This window comes from Australozyma saopauloensis, chromosome 3 (assembly GCF_035610405.1).
Source record: "Australozyma saopauloensis chromosome 3, complete sequence".
Lineage (NCBI taxonomy): Eukaryota > Fungi > Ascomycota > Pichiomycetes > Serinales > Metschnikowiaceae > Australozyma > Australozyma saopauloensis.
In genome coordinates this window covers 1,671,205-1,686,272 of record NC_086133.1, presented here as the reverse complement: position 1 = coordinate 1,686,272, position 15,068 = coordinate 1,671,205, and the positions used below count along the sequence as shown (strand labels likewise).

At 43.4% G+C, this 15,068-nt stretch overlaps 7 protein-coding genes across 7 annotated transcripts; 4 read left to right on the top strand and 3 right to left on the bottom strand.

Annotated features, from left to right (window-relative positions):
• Window positions 1–1,050: 1,050 nt before the first annotated feature.
• PUMCH_002889 (uncharacterized protein) lies at window positions 1,051–2,043 on the top strand (the record flags this gene model as incomplete). Its single annotated transcript, XM_063021881.1, has 1 exon — window positions 1,051–2,043. One exon carries the CDS (start codon window positions 1,051–1,053, stop codon window positions 2,041–2,043), a length of 993 nt encoding a protein of 330 aa, XP_062877951.1.
• A 529-nt stretch (window positions 2,044–2,572) lies between these two features.
• On the top strand, window positions 2,573–3,907 carry PUMCH_002888 (uncharacterized protein; the record flags this gene model as incomplete). The annotated part of the gene is made up of 1 exon (XM_063021880.1): window positions 2,573–3,907. One exon carries the CDS (start codon window positions 2,573–2,575, stop codon window positions 3,905–3,907), a length of 1,335 nt encoding a protein of 444 aa, XP_062877950.1.
• A 331-nt stretch (window positions 3,908–4,238) lies between these two features.
• Window positions 4,239–5,303, top strand: PUMCH_002887 (uncharacterized protein; the record flags this gene model as incomplete). Its single annotated transcript, XM_063021879.1, has 1 exon — window positions 4,239–5,303. One exon carries the CDS (start codon window positions 4,239–4,241, stop codon window positions 5,301–5,303), a length of 1,065 nt encoding a protein of 354 aa, XP_062877949.1.
• A 114-nt stretch (window positions 5,304–5,417) lies between these two features.
• On the bottom strand, window positions 5,418–6,725 carry PUMCH_002886 (uncharacterized protein; the record flags this gene model as incomplete). Its single annotated transcript, XM_063021878.1, has 1 exon — window positions 5,418–6,725. One exon carries the CDS (start codon window positions 6,723–6,725, stop codon window positions 5,418–5,420), a length of 1,308 nt encoding a protein of 435 aa, XP_062877948.1.
• Window positions 6,726–7,513: 788 nt separating this feature from the next.
• Window positions 7,514–8,479, bottom strand: PUMCH_002885 (uncharacterized protein; the record flags this gene model as incomplete). The annotated part of the gene is made up of 1 exon (XM_063021877.1): window positions 7,514–8,479. The coding sequence occupies one exon, from the start codon at window positions 8,477–8,479 to the stop codon at window positions 7,514–7,516; it is 966 nt and encodes a 321-aa protein (XP_062877947.1).
• A 1,160-nt stretch (window positions 8,480–9,639) lies between these two features.
• On the top strand, window positions 9,640–10,284 carry PUMCH_002884 (uncharacterized protein; the record flags this gene model as incomplete). Its single annotated transcript, XM_063021876.1, has 1 exon — window positions 9,640–10,284. One exon carries the CDS (start codon window positions 9,640–9,642, stop codon window positions 10,282–10,284), a length of 645 nt encoding a protein of 214 aa, XP_062877946.1.
• Window positions 10,285–12,231: 1,947 nt separating this feature from the next.
• PUMCH_002883 (uncharacterized protein) lies at window positions 12,232–14,307 on the bottom strand (the record flags this gene model as incomplete). Its single annotated transcript, XM_063021875.1, has 1 exon — window positions 12,232–14,307. One exon carries the CDS (start codon window positions 14,305–14,307, stop codon window positions 12,232–12,234), a length of 2,076 nt encoding a protein of 691 aa, XP_062877945.1.
• Window positions 14,308–15,068: the final 761 nt, after the last annotated feature.

The window sequence follows — 15,068 nt, the reverse complement described above, 5'->3', positions numbered from 1 at the left end:
CAAAGAAGACGAACTAAAAGCAGTGATGAAATCACATAGTCATTCACTGCGCTGCATCATCCATTTGGCAGAAAAGTCACGAAGCATAAACAAAAAGCATTTCAAATCATGATAATTATATCATTAACAATACGTATTCAATGAACTGTTGTGATCCAGCTGGGGGTGAATTGTATTCAGATGACACCCGTAGCGATCAATTCAGGCTGATTGAGAGAGGAACATTTCGAATATAACATATTCTCATCCTTTTTTACAATAGCAATATTTGTTACGCATATGACTTAATAACAGCAGCTCCATCGTACACGGTAGATGATTGATTCCTAGAAAAGAGCTTCAATACCATGGCCCCGCAACGCTAATAAAGCTAATTATCATAGTAGCAGTTAGAACATCTTGCTTTTCCTTCTAGTTGCAATGAATTGCTTTGCATGTTTTCTGTCTGTAGGTTAACCAACGTGTAGTTGCATGTTGATATTCCACATTGTATTAATGTACTCACAGAAAATCATGATAAAATATACTACAGTACTTATTCAGAAAGCTGTTGATATCAAGTTGCTTTGCTTTCTGTGGACTCCACGTCATCAGCAAGATCCTTTATCTCATCCGAATATTGTTCAATAGAGGAATTGGTTAATGTAGCTATCTTCAACAGACTTTTTGCTTTTTCAATCGCATCATCGAACTCAAATTGCAAGTCCGAAAATTCATCGCTTCTTATGATTGTCCATTCAACTTGGCGTACAAGTTTGTTTACGCACGTAGATCCACCAGGAGCTGGAAGAAGTGAGAAACTTCAGAATGAGAAACGTTTCGCTCATCTTTTTTGTTTACCCCAAAAAATTCAAATTCTCATCTACTGATTCCATCGATCACCTAAGCACACCTCCTTGCTCATACATTTCACCCCATTACACAGTCTTATCTCTGCTCACTAAGTCTACCAATTACTAGCACCGAAACCACCAACTCTTCTGCGGTGGACAATTACAACACCCGCTTAGGAGTTTTCAGTAGCAACCAATCACAACACTCTCTTAAAACATGTCACAGTCGTCTCGCAAAAAACTCCTTCTCATGGGCCGTTCAGGTTCCGGAAAGTCGTCCATGCGACTGATCATCTTCTCCAACTACTCGGCCTTTGACACAAGAAGATTAGGTGCTACGATCGATGTAGAACATTCGCACTTGCGTTTTTTGGGCAACATGACCCTCAACTTGTGGGATTGCGGTGGACAGGATGTGTTCATGGACAACTACTTCACCAGCCAAAAGGACCATATCTTCAAGATGGTGCAGGTGCTCATTCATGTTTTCGACGTCGAGTCCAAGTCCATCAACAAGGACATCGACATTTTTGTCAAGGCGCTCACCAACTTGCAGCAGTTCAGTCTGGACGCGAAGATATTCGTGTTGCTACATAAGATGGACTTGGTGCAGATTGACAAGCGGGCGGAACTTTTTCACATCATGATGGACCGGTTGCAGAAGATTTCCAATCCGTACCAGTTTAAGCTTGTAGGTTTTCCCACGTCCATTTGGGACGAGTCCTTGTATAAGGCCTGGTCGCTGATTGTGTGCTCGTTGATCCCCAACATGAATTTGTTCAACAGCAGCTTGTTGAAGCTCAATAAGATTCTTGATGCCGACGAGATCATATTGTTCGAGAAGACAACGTTTTTGGTCATCTCGTCAACGGCGCTGATCCAGCATCAGATGCAGCTCCAGGCTTCTGAATCTACGCCGGGCCTGCCCGACGCTTTGGATCCCAAACGGTTCGAGAAAATCTCCAACATCATCAAAACTTACAAGCAGTCCACGTCTAAGCTTCGGGCCAACTTCCTGAACTTGGTCATTCGTGGCTCCAATGGCCTGCAATTCTACATCGACGTACTTACAGATAACCTTTTCATCATGATTGTACTCAAGAGCCATGATGATGATTCAAAATTTGTCAACACTCATGAGGACTTGGTCATTCTTGACAATATCAAGGCCGCAAGAAAATGGTTTGAGAAGATTGAAAACACGAAGTAAATACCATATGATGCAGCTAGTATCGAAACAAGCGCCTGCCTGGAAGTAATGCATGTTTGCGAAACGGGTGCTCTGTTGCACTGACGTGTTTGCAGCATGCTCATGTGACAGATCCAGTGAGAACAAGCAACGATCTCTACTTTCGAGTCCTCAGAGAGGTTTGCAAAATGGATCTGAATTATATCTTCAATTGGATACGCCTGGTTCGTGAAATGAAACCCCCTAAGATTGTTTGATCTAACCTCTACACCTCATTACATCAATTATGCTGGCCGCAAAAATTAAGCTTCCAAAAGAGCTCGAAAAAATCTAGAAAAGAAGAGAGAATATTTACTCCAGAACTTGAAATCAGAAAAACTCAAGCCAAAAAATACCCACGAGATCATTCTGAATATGTGTGCAAAACGCACTCTGCCCTCACCAAAGTCGTATACGTTCGTTTACCCTCCTGCACACACCGCTCCATGTTCATCAGCCGATACACTTCAATTTCTCACTGCAACTCATCCTCAACCATCCAATTTCTACCATGGGTAAATTAGTCGAGTTCCTCACGCACCCAACCGAGCTTATGGCTGCGGTGCACCTCAAGAAATTCCGTGTCTCGCCCTTCCCCATGGATCTTTCCTCGGCCTCTGAGGATTTGAGGAAATGTTACGAGTATTTGGATTTGACCTCCCGTTCGTTTGCCGCAGTCATCAAGGAATTGCATCCAGAGTTGCGTGATGCTATCATGTTGTTTTACTTGGTTTTGCGTGCGTTGGACACCGTCGAGGATGACATGTCGATCGATCCTAAGATCAAGGTCCCCGTCTTGAGAGAGTTTCACGAGAAGCTTAACACCAAGGATTGGACCTTCAATGGTTGTTCGCCAACCGAGAAGGATAGAATCGTTTTAGAAAACTTCCCTCATCTTTTGGCTGTGTACCACACCCTCAAACCAGAGTATCAAGACATCATCAAGAAGAACACCAAGTTGATGGGTAATGGTATGGCCGACTACATCTTAGACGAGCAATTCAATTTGAACGGTGTGAATACCATTGATGACTACAACTTGTACTGTCACTACGTGGCTGGTATTGTTGGAGAGGGCTTGACCGACTTGATTGATTTGGCCGGCTTTGCTCTGTTTGAGGAGGGTGTCGACAAGTACCAATTGGCTAACTCGATGGGTAACTTCTTGCAGAAAACCAACATTACCAGAGACTTCCGTGAGGACTTACAGGATGGTAGATCCTTTTACCCAAAGGAGATCTGGTCCAAGTACACAGATGGATTGCCCAAGTTCCTTGAGAGCAGCGAGGGCAATGCCGCTGGACTTGCGTGTGTCAACGATATGGTCTTGAACGCCTTGGGCGAGGCCATCGATGTTTTGACATACCTCTCCTTGATCCGCGAGGCTACAAGTTTCAACTTTTGTGCTATTCCTCAGGTGATGGCCATTGCTACCCTTGCTGAGGTCTACAACAACCCCGAAGTGTTGAAGAGAGTGGTTAAGATCAGAAAGGGTACGACATGTAGACTTATCCTCGAGTCCAGAACCTTGCCAGGTGTGGTCAGTGTGTTCAGACGCTACGTTAGAGAAATCAACAAGAAGGCCGATGTCAGAGACCCCAACTACTTGAAGATGGGTATCCGTTTAGGTGAAATTGAGCAGTTCTGTGAGTTCATGTACCCCTCCAAGCCACTCCCCAAGGGAGCTCAAAGAAATGCCAAGCCCATCAATAGATACATCGAGGAGAGAGGCTCATTCGACACAAAGGGTTTGCAATTGTATGCGCAAGAGACTGCCAAGCTCAGGGCTGTGATGTTCGTTGTGGTGGCGGTGATAACCGTCACAACAGTGCATTTATTTCTGTAGATATACGGCTTTTGGGTAATGGTGTCGAGCTTCTGGAAGGTTTTCCTGGTGTTGAATTACACACGGAATACGAAAATTTAATATTGTAAATCACCAATGATATTCTTCTCTGATGCTACTGTATGATTTTCTGTACTTGCTCCTACCTACGGTGCATATCTTCCTGCAGAACAGACCCTGGCACCTGTCAAGCCCCTTATCAGTATCTGGCCGGTTACCAACCACAAATTGGATTCGTAAATACACAATTAAGGTTGAGCGAGCCTGGATATAACCGCAACATCACACACTATTCAACGGCTTTCTCCTGTCAATTGCTCAAAACCATTTAATGTCTGCAGTCACCTTCTCTATAAAGACCATATGTTGGTCTCAGTACGAACAGAGAACGCCCATTCTTCTCCAAGAAGAAAACGGCCCGTGCCCTCTTTTAGCCATTGTTAATACTCTCCTACTACAAGCAGATATTGGTGCTCGCACATCTGAGATCGACAATCCTGGCCTGAGGAAGGTAGTTGACAAGACTCGGGATTTGCGGAACGTCTTGTTAGCGTGTGGTGACCGTATTCTGTTGGATCTAGTAGTAGAAACACTTGCCAATTATTTGCAGCAAAATTCAGATCTCGACAATAAATCTTTGGCGATAGTGGTATCCCACCTTCCGTCGCTTATACAAGGTCTTGATGTTGATATCAACCTCATAACCGGTACATGTTCCACGGAGGGGTTAGCACACATGCTATTCCAGGGCTTTGGTTTAGAATTCACTCATGGCTGGTGTAGAGAGCCCTACTTGGGGTTATCGTCAGACGCTGTGTTCGAGGACCATCAAACCTACGACAAGATACAAGATTTTTTACTCAAAGACAATTCGGGAGCTGCTTTTGAAATCAGAGAGTGGTTGGAAAAAAATAGCACACAACTCACCGACTATGGCCTCCAAGTGATGGACAAAACCTTGCGCGCCGACCTGGTGTCGGTGTTCTTTAGAAACAATCACTTCTCCACCCTATACAAGGGGGCCAACCACGACTTTTATCTTCTTATTACAGACAGAGACTTCTCAGCCCACGAAAATTATGTGTGGCAATCACTCAACTCCATCTCTGGAGGCGAGGACTTGTTCTTTACAGGTGATCTTACGCCTTTGATAGAGGAAGGGCTTACAAATGAGCGGCCCGAAGATACAGCTGACAGAAGATTTGCAGCAGAACTACAAGAACAGGAGGACATTGCCATGGCCAAACGACTCCAACAGAAGTACGACGAGCCATCAAAGAATGCCTCGAGAGCGCGTCAACCTAGCGATAAACATAGAGCACAACAAAGTAGCAAAAAATTGCAAAATGACCCAAAAGAAGAGAAGAAAAAGACAAAAGGTTGCATGATCGTTTAATCACTGTATGTACATTGAACTGCAAATAATTTGAGGCTACTTTCTGGCTCTTTCTCCAAGGAGATTCGTTTCACAAATACACAGCTTCTATTACCGTTATATAATACAATTAAATTAGGCATCAGCCTCGCTTTCATCCTGTTCCTCAACCTTGGCGACAGGCTCCTCTTGCTCATCTGCAGCGACACCAGCATCCTCAGCATCCTCTTCCTCCTCTTCTTCTTCCTCACCATCGTACTCCATAGGATCGTACTCCGAACGAGCAAGATCCATTTTCTTCAACTCATTAGTGTTTGGCTCACGTAATCTGAAATTGATAATGTCGGCAGTGCTGTCATCAAGGAATCTGTTGATTTCCGTATTGTTTGATGCTCTGTGCTTCTTCAACTCTACTCTTCCAGTAATAGGGTAGTACAAAGCGGCGGAGCGTTTTTTAGGGTTTCCATCCACAGGGACAAATTTGAGTGCCATTTCTTCGTAAGGCTTAGAATGACGGTGGAAGTGCATATCATAGTTCTTGAAATGTCTGTAGACAAATGGCTTTGCAGTGTCTTCCTCTTCATCAAGAAGATTCATCGGCTGCTCCTTCTCGGTAGATTGCAACTGTTTGTTCATATCTTCAACGGCACCTTTGTCCTTAAGCTGGTACAAACTGACCCATTCACCGTCTTCAGAAGTGATGGGCTTGAAAATAGCGCTCTTCAAGGCTTTTGTGTGGAATTCACCGTCGTACCGGCTACCCTCTTGTCTCTTCTTCAACTCCAACTCTCTAACCAAGGAGGCAGAACCTGCAAATTTGATAGTCAAAAGTTGCATGTCCATCATAGACGTATCGGGTAGAAGCGGGAAAGCGCCTACAGGCTTCAAGTGCTTCTTGCGAGGATGCTTCAAAGCAGCGAAGTTGGTCAATGACTCCTGAGCGTGCTCAAAGCTAGCCTCAACGGCACGAAGTTGCGAGTCTGGATCCGTCTTCTCCTCACCAGACGTTTTACCCAGACCTTCGGCGCGGTCGTCTTGTTTTGAAGCAGTACGCTCGGCAATGTACTCTGTTCTACGAAGGAAACTAACACCTGGCTCAGACTTGTTAATGTTACCAATTCCAGCATCTCTCAAAAGCGCACGATCGCTAGCATGTAGAGGGACATCGTTAACACTCTTCCCTTGCAAAGCCAGCGAGTAGTCGGGCAACTCGAGTGGATTGACAGGCATTCCAAACTCCTCGTCGATCTGGCCAATCAACAGTGCCATATACTCCTTTCGCAACAAGGAGCTCATGAGCGCATCATTCTCCTGTTGCAATGTGAGCGATTGTGTTGTGTTGTACTTGATAAACCGTGGGTTTAGTGGTGGTGGAGGTAAGTTGTTGGTGTAGCGAACCTTGGCGATATAGTCCTGACGGACAGGTTTATGGTGCAGCGACATGGTGGGCCGATGCAGATATTTATATTGCTTGCGTTATGAGCACTGATTCGGTGCGGGAAATGGGGGAGGAGGGGTTGTGGTTTCGGAGGTGTAGTTGGTGTTGAAGTGAGTGCTTGAAAAATCTCTGGGGTGCACTGCAGATATAGCATGTTGAAGATTAGGCAAAGGGAGAATTTGTGATTGCGAAAGTGATGTATACTTTTGGAATTTAATTTTCTATTGACGAATTATTCGAGAATTTATCTTATGGGTTGTCCGATTCTGTAAGTGGCTTAGGCTTATTTGGTCGACGGAGTAGTATGAGTGAATAGGAATAGGTAGACGTGACATGATAATACAGACTTTGAATGGATAAGAGATTCATAACTGTTAAAAACTAAACTCAAAAGCGCTTCGCGAGAACGTGTTTCTGTCTGTCAATGATTGCCTGCTCTTAATTTTTTTAAAGAGAAAAGAGCCCACGGCTCAAAAAGACTTGATAAATATATGAGCCGAGGAATTTGAATCAATAAAATATTGTTGGGAACGAGGAGCTGTCATTTTGATAGACCTTGGGATTTAGCATAATCCGCTTCAAGGAGACTGAATGACGAGGAATAATTGAATAGGAAACGACTTCGAAATTTAACGTGAACAAATACGATACTTGAGAGTCAATCATGAGAAGACAAAAAGTACGGCGAAATAAAGCTATAGTTGAAACTTTCAGCAGAATACCCTACAAACCTGTTCCTTTGATCAGATCCTGACTTGCATTGATTCTAATTACATATAAAACATGCCATTAATTACTCAGGCTCGTCTCTGTTCTCGGTTGGGTCTGTGTTGTTCCAGCAAAAAACCTCACCGGTGTTGAGTTTGTCCAAAGCGTCCAAAAGGTCAAGGTCCAAGTCGATTTTGCCAAGATTGCCACCCTCGTCCAAGGCGTCTTTTGATTCCTTTCCTGGAGGCAAAATCTCGAAGTTCTGCTTGACTCTGGACTTGTTGGCTGTTTTCAATAACACCACGAATCCTTGGAGATAGGCCCACTTGGCGAGAATCTCGATCTTGGACACGTTGAATTTCTTCTCCAAAGCCAACAATTCTGGGTCATCGAGCTTAACACCCTGCGTTAACGGAGAGTATGCTTCGATTACAATGTTCTGTTTGGTCAAGTACTCACGCAACTTAAGCTTTGGCAGCCATGGATGCAACTCTATCTGATTGATAACTGGCTTGATGGTGACACCGTCGCTGTGCAAAAGTTCTTCGATGTGATGCTCACCAAAGTTGGAAACACCGATCGAGTGCACCACAAGGGTGCTATTGTTGGGATCAAGCACGTACTCTTGCAAAGCCTTCCAGGTTCCAACCCTCTTCTTCTTGGAGGTCAATGGTGAGTGGATCAAAATTAAATCAACATAGCCAATGTACTCTTTGACGTCATCTGCAATCTTCTGAACAGCCAATTTTGCCTCATCGTAGCCCTGACTAGCATTGGAGATTTTAGTGGTGAACCAAATATCTTCTCTTGAGACGCCGTCAGTCTTCTGCACAAAATCAGCAACTGCCCGAGCTGCATCTTTTTGGTTTCCATATCCCATAGCTGTGTCAATGTGACGGTAGCCCTGCAGCAACGCCTCGTACACTAGCTGATAGCAGTTCTCTGGTTCCAACAAGTAGACGCCGAAACCTGCAGCCGGAATCCAATTTCCATTATTAAGCTTATATTTTGTGGTTCTGGTGAGTTGTTTCGCAGCCGTTTGGATTGTCATGGTGAAGGGACTAGATGGTAGATGAATTCAATTGGATTTCACGATTATTTAGAAGAATAATCGAATCGCAGTAGAAAAATGATAAATACTATTTAGTAGGGGCGCATGGTGGTAATTTATAGTTATACATGGGTGTGGTTGCTGTTCACGTGACGATAGCTATTACGTTAGTGCGGCTGCAAATTGAGATAAGGAAGCGAAGGTTTGGGTAGGGAGTGAAAGAGTTGTGAGATTTTTTTGTCTGAATAATAAGTGGATCGAATCACGGAGCGAGTTGAAAAATCATTGACATTCTTTTGAAGAAGACTTTTTATTTAGAGAAATTGAGTGGGCAACGTGTGGCAATCAGATTCTTGATGCGGCAAAAACTTGAAAAGCTCAAGAAGCTACAAAAGCACGAAAAATTCAAGCCACAATTGTATATGGAATTGCATTGAGAAATTTATGGCTTTGACGAAGCAAAAAGATTGCAGCACCACAATTTCACACATGGTCTCCCACTGCATTACTCAGTGTGGCTCTAAGTGGCTTGACTAACGTTGATCGGACGGGAAACAGTATTTTCCACTTGATATGGCCGCAACCGAAAGTTGAACTTTTAGGTTTACTATGACCCTATATTTTAGCAGAAGCATAAGTTTTGATTCAAAGTCAGAATGAATTGAGCAAGGCTTTTGATCTTGGTGAGATACTGCTTTCAGACAGAATTGCTCTCAATTGTTGAACATGACGGGTATTATCTGGAGCCTTATGGTACCCATGATAGACATTACTAGTAATTGAAATGATATACTCCTCTTCTTTTAACTGAAAGAGATCTATACATTTTTATGTATATAAATGAATAAATATCTTAGTTCTTTCACTAAGTCACCATGAACAATACTACTCTGTCATTCCACCAGCACCGAAATAGTCAGCCCCACCAACCCCTCCCCCTAAATGGCCAGTGAATGAGAAAAAAACAGAACAAAACAATTGACCAATCAGAAAGAGATCAATCCAATGGAAACAAGTAAAAATAAACCTCTCAACTCTTCGCTACTCATCGCTACTCTTCTTAAACTCCCTACCCCAACTCCCACACCCGTGCATCCCCTCCCACTCTTATCTACTCCATACTCCACAACAAATTACCCTATCCCACCACCACCTCATCCATGTCTGCCCGCAAAAAGACCTTGTTGAAGGTGATTGTTCTCGGCGACCTGGGTGTCGGCAAGACCTCCCTAATGCAGCAGTTTGTCAACAAAAAGTTCTCCCACCAGTACAAAGCAACCATCGGCGCCGATTTCTTAACCAAAGACTTGACGATTGATAACAAAACAGTGTCGCTTCAGATTTGGGACACCGCAGGCCAGGAGCGGTTCCAGAGCTTGGGTGTCGCCTTCTACAGAGGTGCCGATTGCTGTGTGTTGTGTTATGATGTCACCAACGAGAAGTCCTTAAACAACCTTTCGTCATGGAAGGATGAGTTTTTGGTGCAGTCGAATGTGTCTAACCCACAAGATTTCCCATTCATTATAATTGGAAACAAGATCGATGTAGATGAATCCAAGAAAATCCCCTCGTTACAGAAGAAGTTGCTCAACATCACCAATAATCAATTGGGTGGCTTGAACTACCCGCTCTTCGAGACCAGTGCCAAGGACTCCATTAATGTCGAGACTGCATTCGAAAATGTCGCCAGAATGGCGTTGCAGCAAGAGGAATTGAACGGAGCCAGTAGAAACGACATGAACGACGATTATCACGACGCCATCAACATTCATTTGGAAAACGACAACAGCGGCTGTGCATGCTAATTCTACGTCTCATCCCACAGTTCTTCCCTCTTTACTTATATTTATGTTGCTTCTTTTGCCCATATAATGTGAATTACTTCCGCTTTGGCTTTTCTGTATTCTTCTATGTAGCATGCTGAATTTTGAATTCAGCATGTTTTTTATTGAAAATCAATATGGACGGCCAGCGTCCTCTAAAAGTTCGGTTCCTTTGAAAGGATCACCATCTAATTCATGGTAAACATGACGTCCCTAAGGGACTTGCAAGAGAAGAATTGTACAATATACGCCCACAATATAGTGGAAAAAACGAAGAAAGATAGCGGAATTTGAAAGAAGTGTGGCAGTGTTCTAGGCACCATTTCAATACCTCTCAGACCCAGAGAAGAATTTCCGTAAGGGCAGCCAAATCTTCTTCTCCAAGAATCTGCAAAAAATACACAAGGTTTGTTTTGCCACGGCCTTAGTGTGAGAATCGGCAGCATCTGCTAGGCTGAACGATATATTTCCCTGTTCAACTGACAACTGTAGTTCAAGTTCTTTGGCCGTCAATCCCGAAGTCAAAAGCATTGAGAAATCAAAGAATTTTTCCAAAGTCCAGGGTTGAAACTTCCTGTATTCATCCTGAGACTTTATGGTCTCATCAACTTCTGAAGCCCATTTCTCAATTGTCTCAGAGCTATAGCCAATGAAATCAACAATAAGCTTACCAGGATTTTTTCTTGCAACTCGAGCGAGGAGAAGGGCCGATTCACACAATTCTGCGACAAATTGTGGAAGGACAGGTCCATTCTGCGAATGAGTCCCTCTTCCAACGATCACATGAAGCTCTTCCTCTCCATCTCGAATACATTTCACTATTCGATCCTTGACAAAAACTTCGGCCTCCCTTCTGTATAAACCATGAAGATCGATACAAAACGGTGAACGATTACGATTATTCTTTTCAAAAATATAGTCCGCTGCCTCATGATTGTATTTCCTTGCATGTTTCCGCGCAATAGTATAGAGCACAGACAAAATCGGGTTTTCCGGCTCAATGAGTGTTTTGCTTTTGAAGTGCGCTTCTTGGGTTTGCCATAACTGCGCTTGATTCCTTAATTCAACATAATGCGAGTCCTTGTCAGACATTCTATGCTTGGCTAGCAGACGTCGTGATTAAATTGTGAATTTATAATTTTTGGGAGATCAGCATTGCTAATGATCTGCAACAAGTGCGGAAACCACGAGGCCACATCGAGCTTCGCTTTGCAAGGGTGTAGATCTATTTTGATAAGTCATAAAAAGTCTTGAAATTGACCGCACATCATATAATGAAACTAGGGCTAAAATTTCTCAATTAAATTTGTCTACCGGAAGATTTCTTCACAATTTTTATATCGACAATGATCGAAGGCCCCTCTCCATTGTCTGGGATAGCACAGAATGCGCAAGGATGCGCAGCGACTGGGATCAAGAAGATTTCTCGTTCGAAAATAGACAAAGTAATTTGCTGCAGATTGCAGCGAATTGGATGGAGTTCAAACCATGACGAGTTACGCTCGTGAGGGAATCTCAACATATAAATGATATTGAGCTTAAGAGCTTGAGACTAATCATTTGATATTCTTTAAGTTTAATTATTAGTACTGATGTAAGAAAAACTTTAGATCGTTTGTTTGCTATGGTGGATTTCATATATCTTGGTGGTCATCTGAAATTACCGAGTCTATGCGACAATAGTATTTTAAATAGAGCGATTTACACATGAATGTCTTTGTTCGATACGCTTTCAACAACATAGCGCAACGAAAATGAGAAGATCCGAAGATGATACCATGAACCTGAGACGTCAGGTGAGACCTCTTGACTAAGTAGTCGCAAGATGTTCGATTGAGAGGACTCGGTTTCATCTTTGTAATGGAATGATTTGAAAAAATTTCGAAGTCAAGCCCAGGACAAGCTCTTGCAAAGCGCAGGAGCCTCACATTAGAAGCCATGCCATTCAAAGGTGTAGCCAGGATGAGCCTTCATGAAATCTCCGATTTCTGATGGTTTCAAGGCAAGAACTTCGAATCTTTGAGCAAAACCTTCTGGGACTAATGAACCTGAATCAGAGTTTTGATCGCCACAGCTGAAGTCTATGGGATCAGACTTTTGGCCGCGAGAACCGTATTGCTCTTGGGTATCCGGAATTGAAGAATATTCGTCGTTATCATCACTCGTGCCATGCTTTTCGCTATCACTTGGGTCCAAGAAGAAAGTCTCATAATCATCTCTATATCCATCGGGAGTGTCTTTTGAAAACCTCAACACATCGACTTGAATACGTTCGTTGCATTCAGTTCCAGGAGGAACGAGATTCTTGACCTTCTCCCATCCCCAGGTAGTATAATCATCGGAATCATATCCACCCAGAAAATACTCGCTTTCGTCAGAGTCCTCGACATCGAATCCGGTATCATCAGCCTCTTCTTCTGAATCACACAAGAACCATGGTTGATTGTGTAGACTCTCAAGAAAGGCATTTGATCTATGGGGCAAAATTAAACTCTCGAATATGTTTGGGGGAATACAAATTTCTGGAGGAGAGTTTTTATCCTTGACATGGACTAAGGCTGTCTCGGTTTGGTCCACGGCTGGGTCATTGATCTGCTCAAGAATTTGAATTGATGATCTATTCGAACTTCCGACAGATTCAAGATCAAATTCAGATTCGGTATCAGGTCCAGATTCTCCCTCTAAGTAGAGACAACGGAACGGATTGGTATCGATGACGGAGCTGCTGTTCGCAGAATTTGCTTCTTGAATTTCTTTGTCGTCTGCAGATTTCTCATTATTCGCTTGTTGAGCTGTTCTAGCAGATGAAGTCGTAGGGATTTTTTGGGTTTCGGTGCTTCTTCCATTCTTTTCATTTCTGTGACCTTGCTTCTTTGGGCCTATCTTATTTCTTTTCTCGCGAGGTGTCTCAAGATTCGTACCATCTTTCTTCTTTCCATGAGCAGGGTTATCATTTTTGCGAGCTTCTTTACCATTACGACAATCGGGCTTTCCAGTTTCACGGCTTGTTTTCCTGGTTCCAGGACCTGATTTTTTGCTTTGGACAGCAGTGCTCTTGTTATCACGACTAGGTTTGGTTTCACGCAGATTGGTTCCACGCAGATTGGTTTCACGAGGTTTGGTATCACGAGGTTTGGTATCACGAACTGATCCTCCCTTCACCCGATTGAGTTTGCCATTATCGCTCGGACGCCGAGTATTGACAGGAACCAGTTCATCACCACCACGAATATGTTCATTATTTCCACACACAGGTTCATCGTGCTCAGATGACTCAATCTCACTGACGCTTTTGGCTATTCCTTGGCCAAATTCTGGCGACTGCAGAGTCTGTTTCTCGCTCTCAAAAATTGTTTTCTTGATATAATCAAGCCACTCCTTACTCTCGGACAACAGGGAATCGCCCAGACGCAATCCCAGTCGGTTCTTGTCTTGTTGAGAACCATCAGCTTTTGCGGCCCTGGCGACTCTTTGAAGATCGATGAAACAACACAACTCTTCAAGAACCGACTCGTTTGGCTTACTGTGTTTCATATCAATCACCATCACCCCAGCGTTCGTCTTCTTCACGTCGAATTTGAGACACAACTGGTCACATATATCCTTCACAACTGGAGGGAGAGCTGGAGCACTACGGGAATGGAGTCCTCTTCCCACAATCACATTTATATAGTCGATCTGACACTGATGGCACTTGGCTATTCTCCGTAACAAGTACCCACCCGCTTCAAAAGTGCGCAATCCATGAAGGTCAATCGTCGACAATCCGTTCGATTGATTATTCTTCTCGAATATAAACGCTGCGGCGGTGTGATTAATGTTTGTCACTTTCTCATCGACTCTGTCTAACTCCCGGGAGATTTCACCATCGTGTGGATATTTCCGGAGCTGTTCTTGCAAGACCTTACTTTTCTTATGCCAATACTTCGCTTTCCTTCTGTTCTCCATGTACACCTTGTCGTTGGTGTAGTTCGGGGATTCCTTCGGCTTTTCTTTAGAAGACATGCTGTGGACTCAAACTGTTATTGACTTTTAATTTGCTTCGAAAAAAGTTGGTCCGAACTAGTTTTTATGTCAATTTTGTTCAATTCGTCACCAGAGACAAGGTTTGGGTAGTCAAATGGGCAAAAATGGTAATGTAGGATGTCGTGGAGATAAATACTTGAAATTTAAATTCTTTATGAGTTGACAGCAGTAGTGGGTAACAATTCGATACGATGGGCCGCTTAGTGTACTTGTACGGCGGGAACTGGAATTTTTCAATGTACAGTTCACCAGATTTGATCTACCTTCCTAATCGGTTATGCGTCACCCAACATGAAGGTCAGCGGCTAGCCGCCGTGCAGTCAATTTTCAAGAAATGCGCTCTTCAGCTGAAGTAAACATTGAAGTAAGTCCGAATGGAATTGAATGATATTGAGTGGTTTAATTCAATTCCTCAATCGTCGTCTGAATCTCTGTAGGTCCGATGGTTTTGAGCCTAGGTCGAAGTTGCAAACTTCTGCTGCATAATGCATGGTGTCTAATCCTGGAAGGATGATTAGATTCAGAAGAATGGATTTTCTAAGTGGAAGAAAAATTGTCTTTTGCTTGTCCACTATTTGCCAGTGAGAAGCTGTTGTAAATTTGGATATTGGGGAGTGGAGTATGTATGTAAAGCCCTACTCCGTGGTCGAGAAGAAGTCTGATCAAGTAGCGCCGTCTCAGGGGTCAAATTGACTCAGGTTGACGGGCGTGTAAATTGTCTTGTTGTGCTTGCATATTTT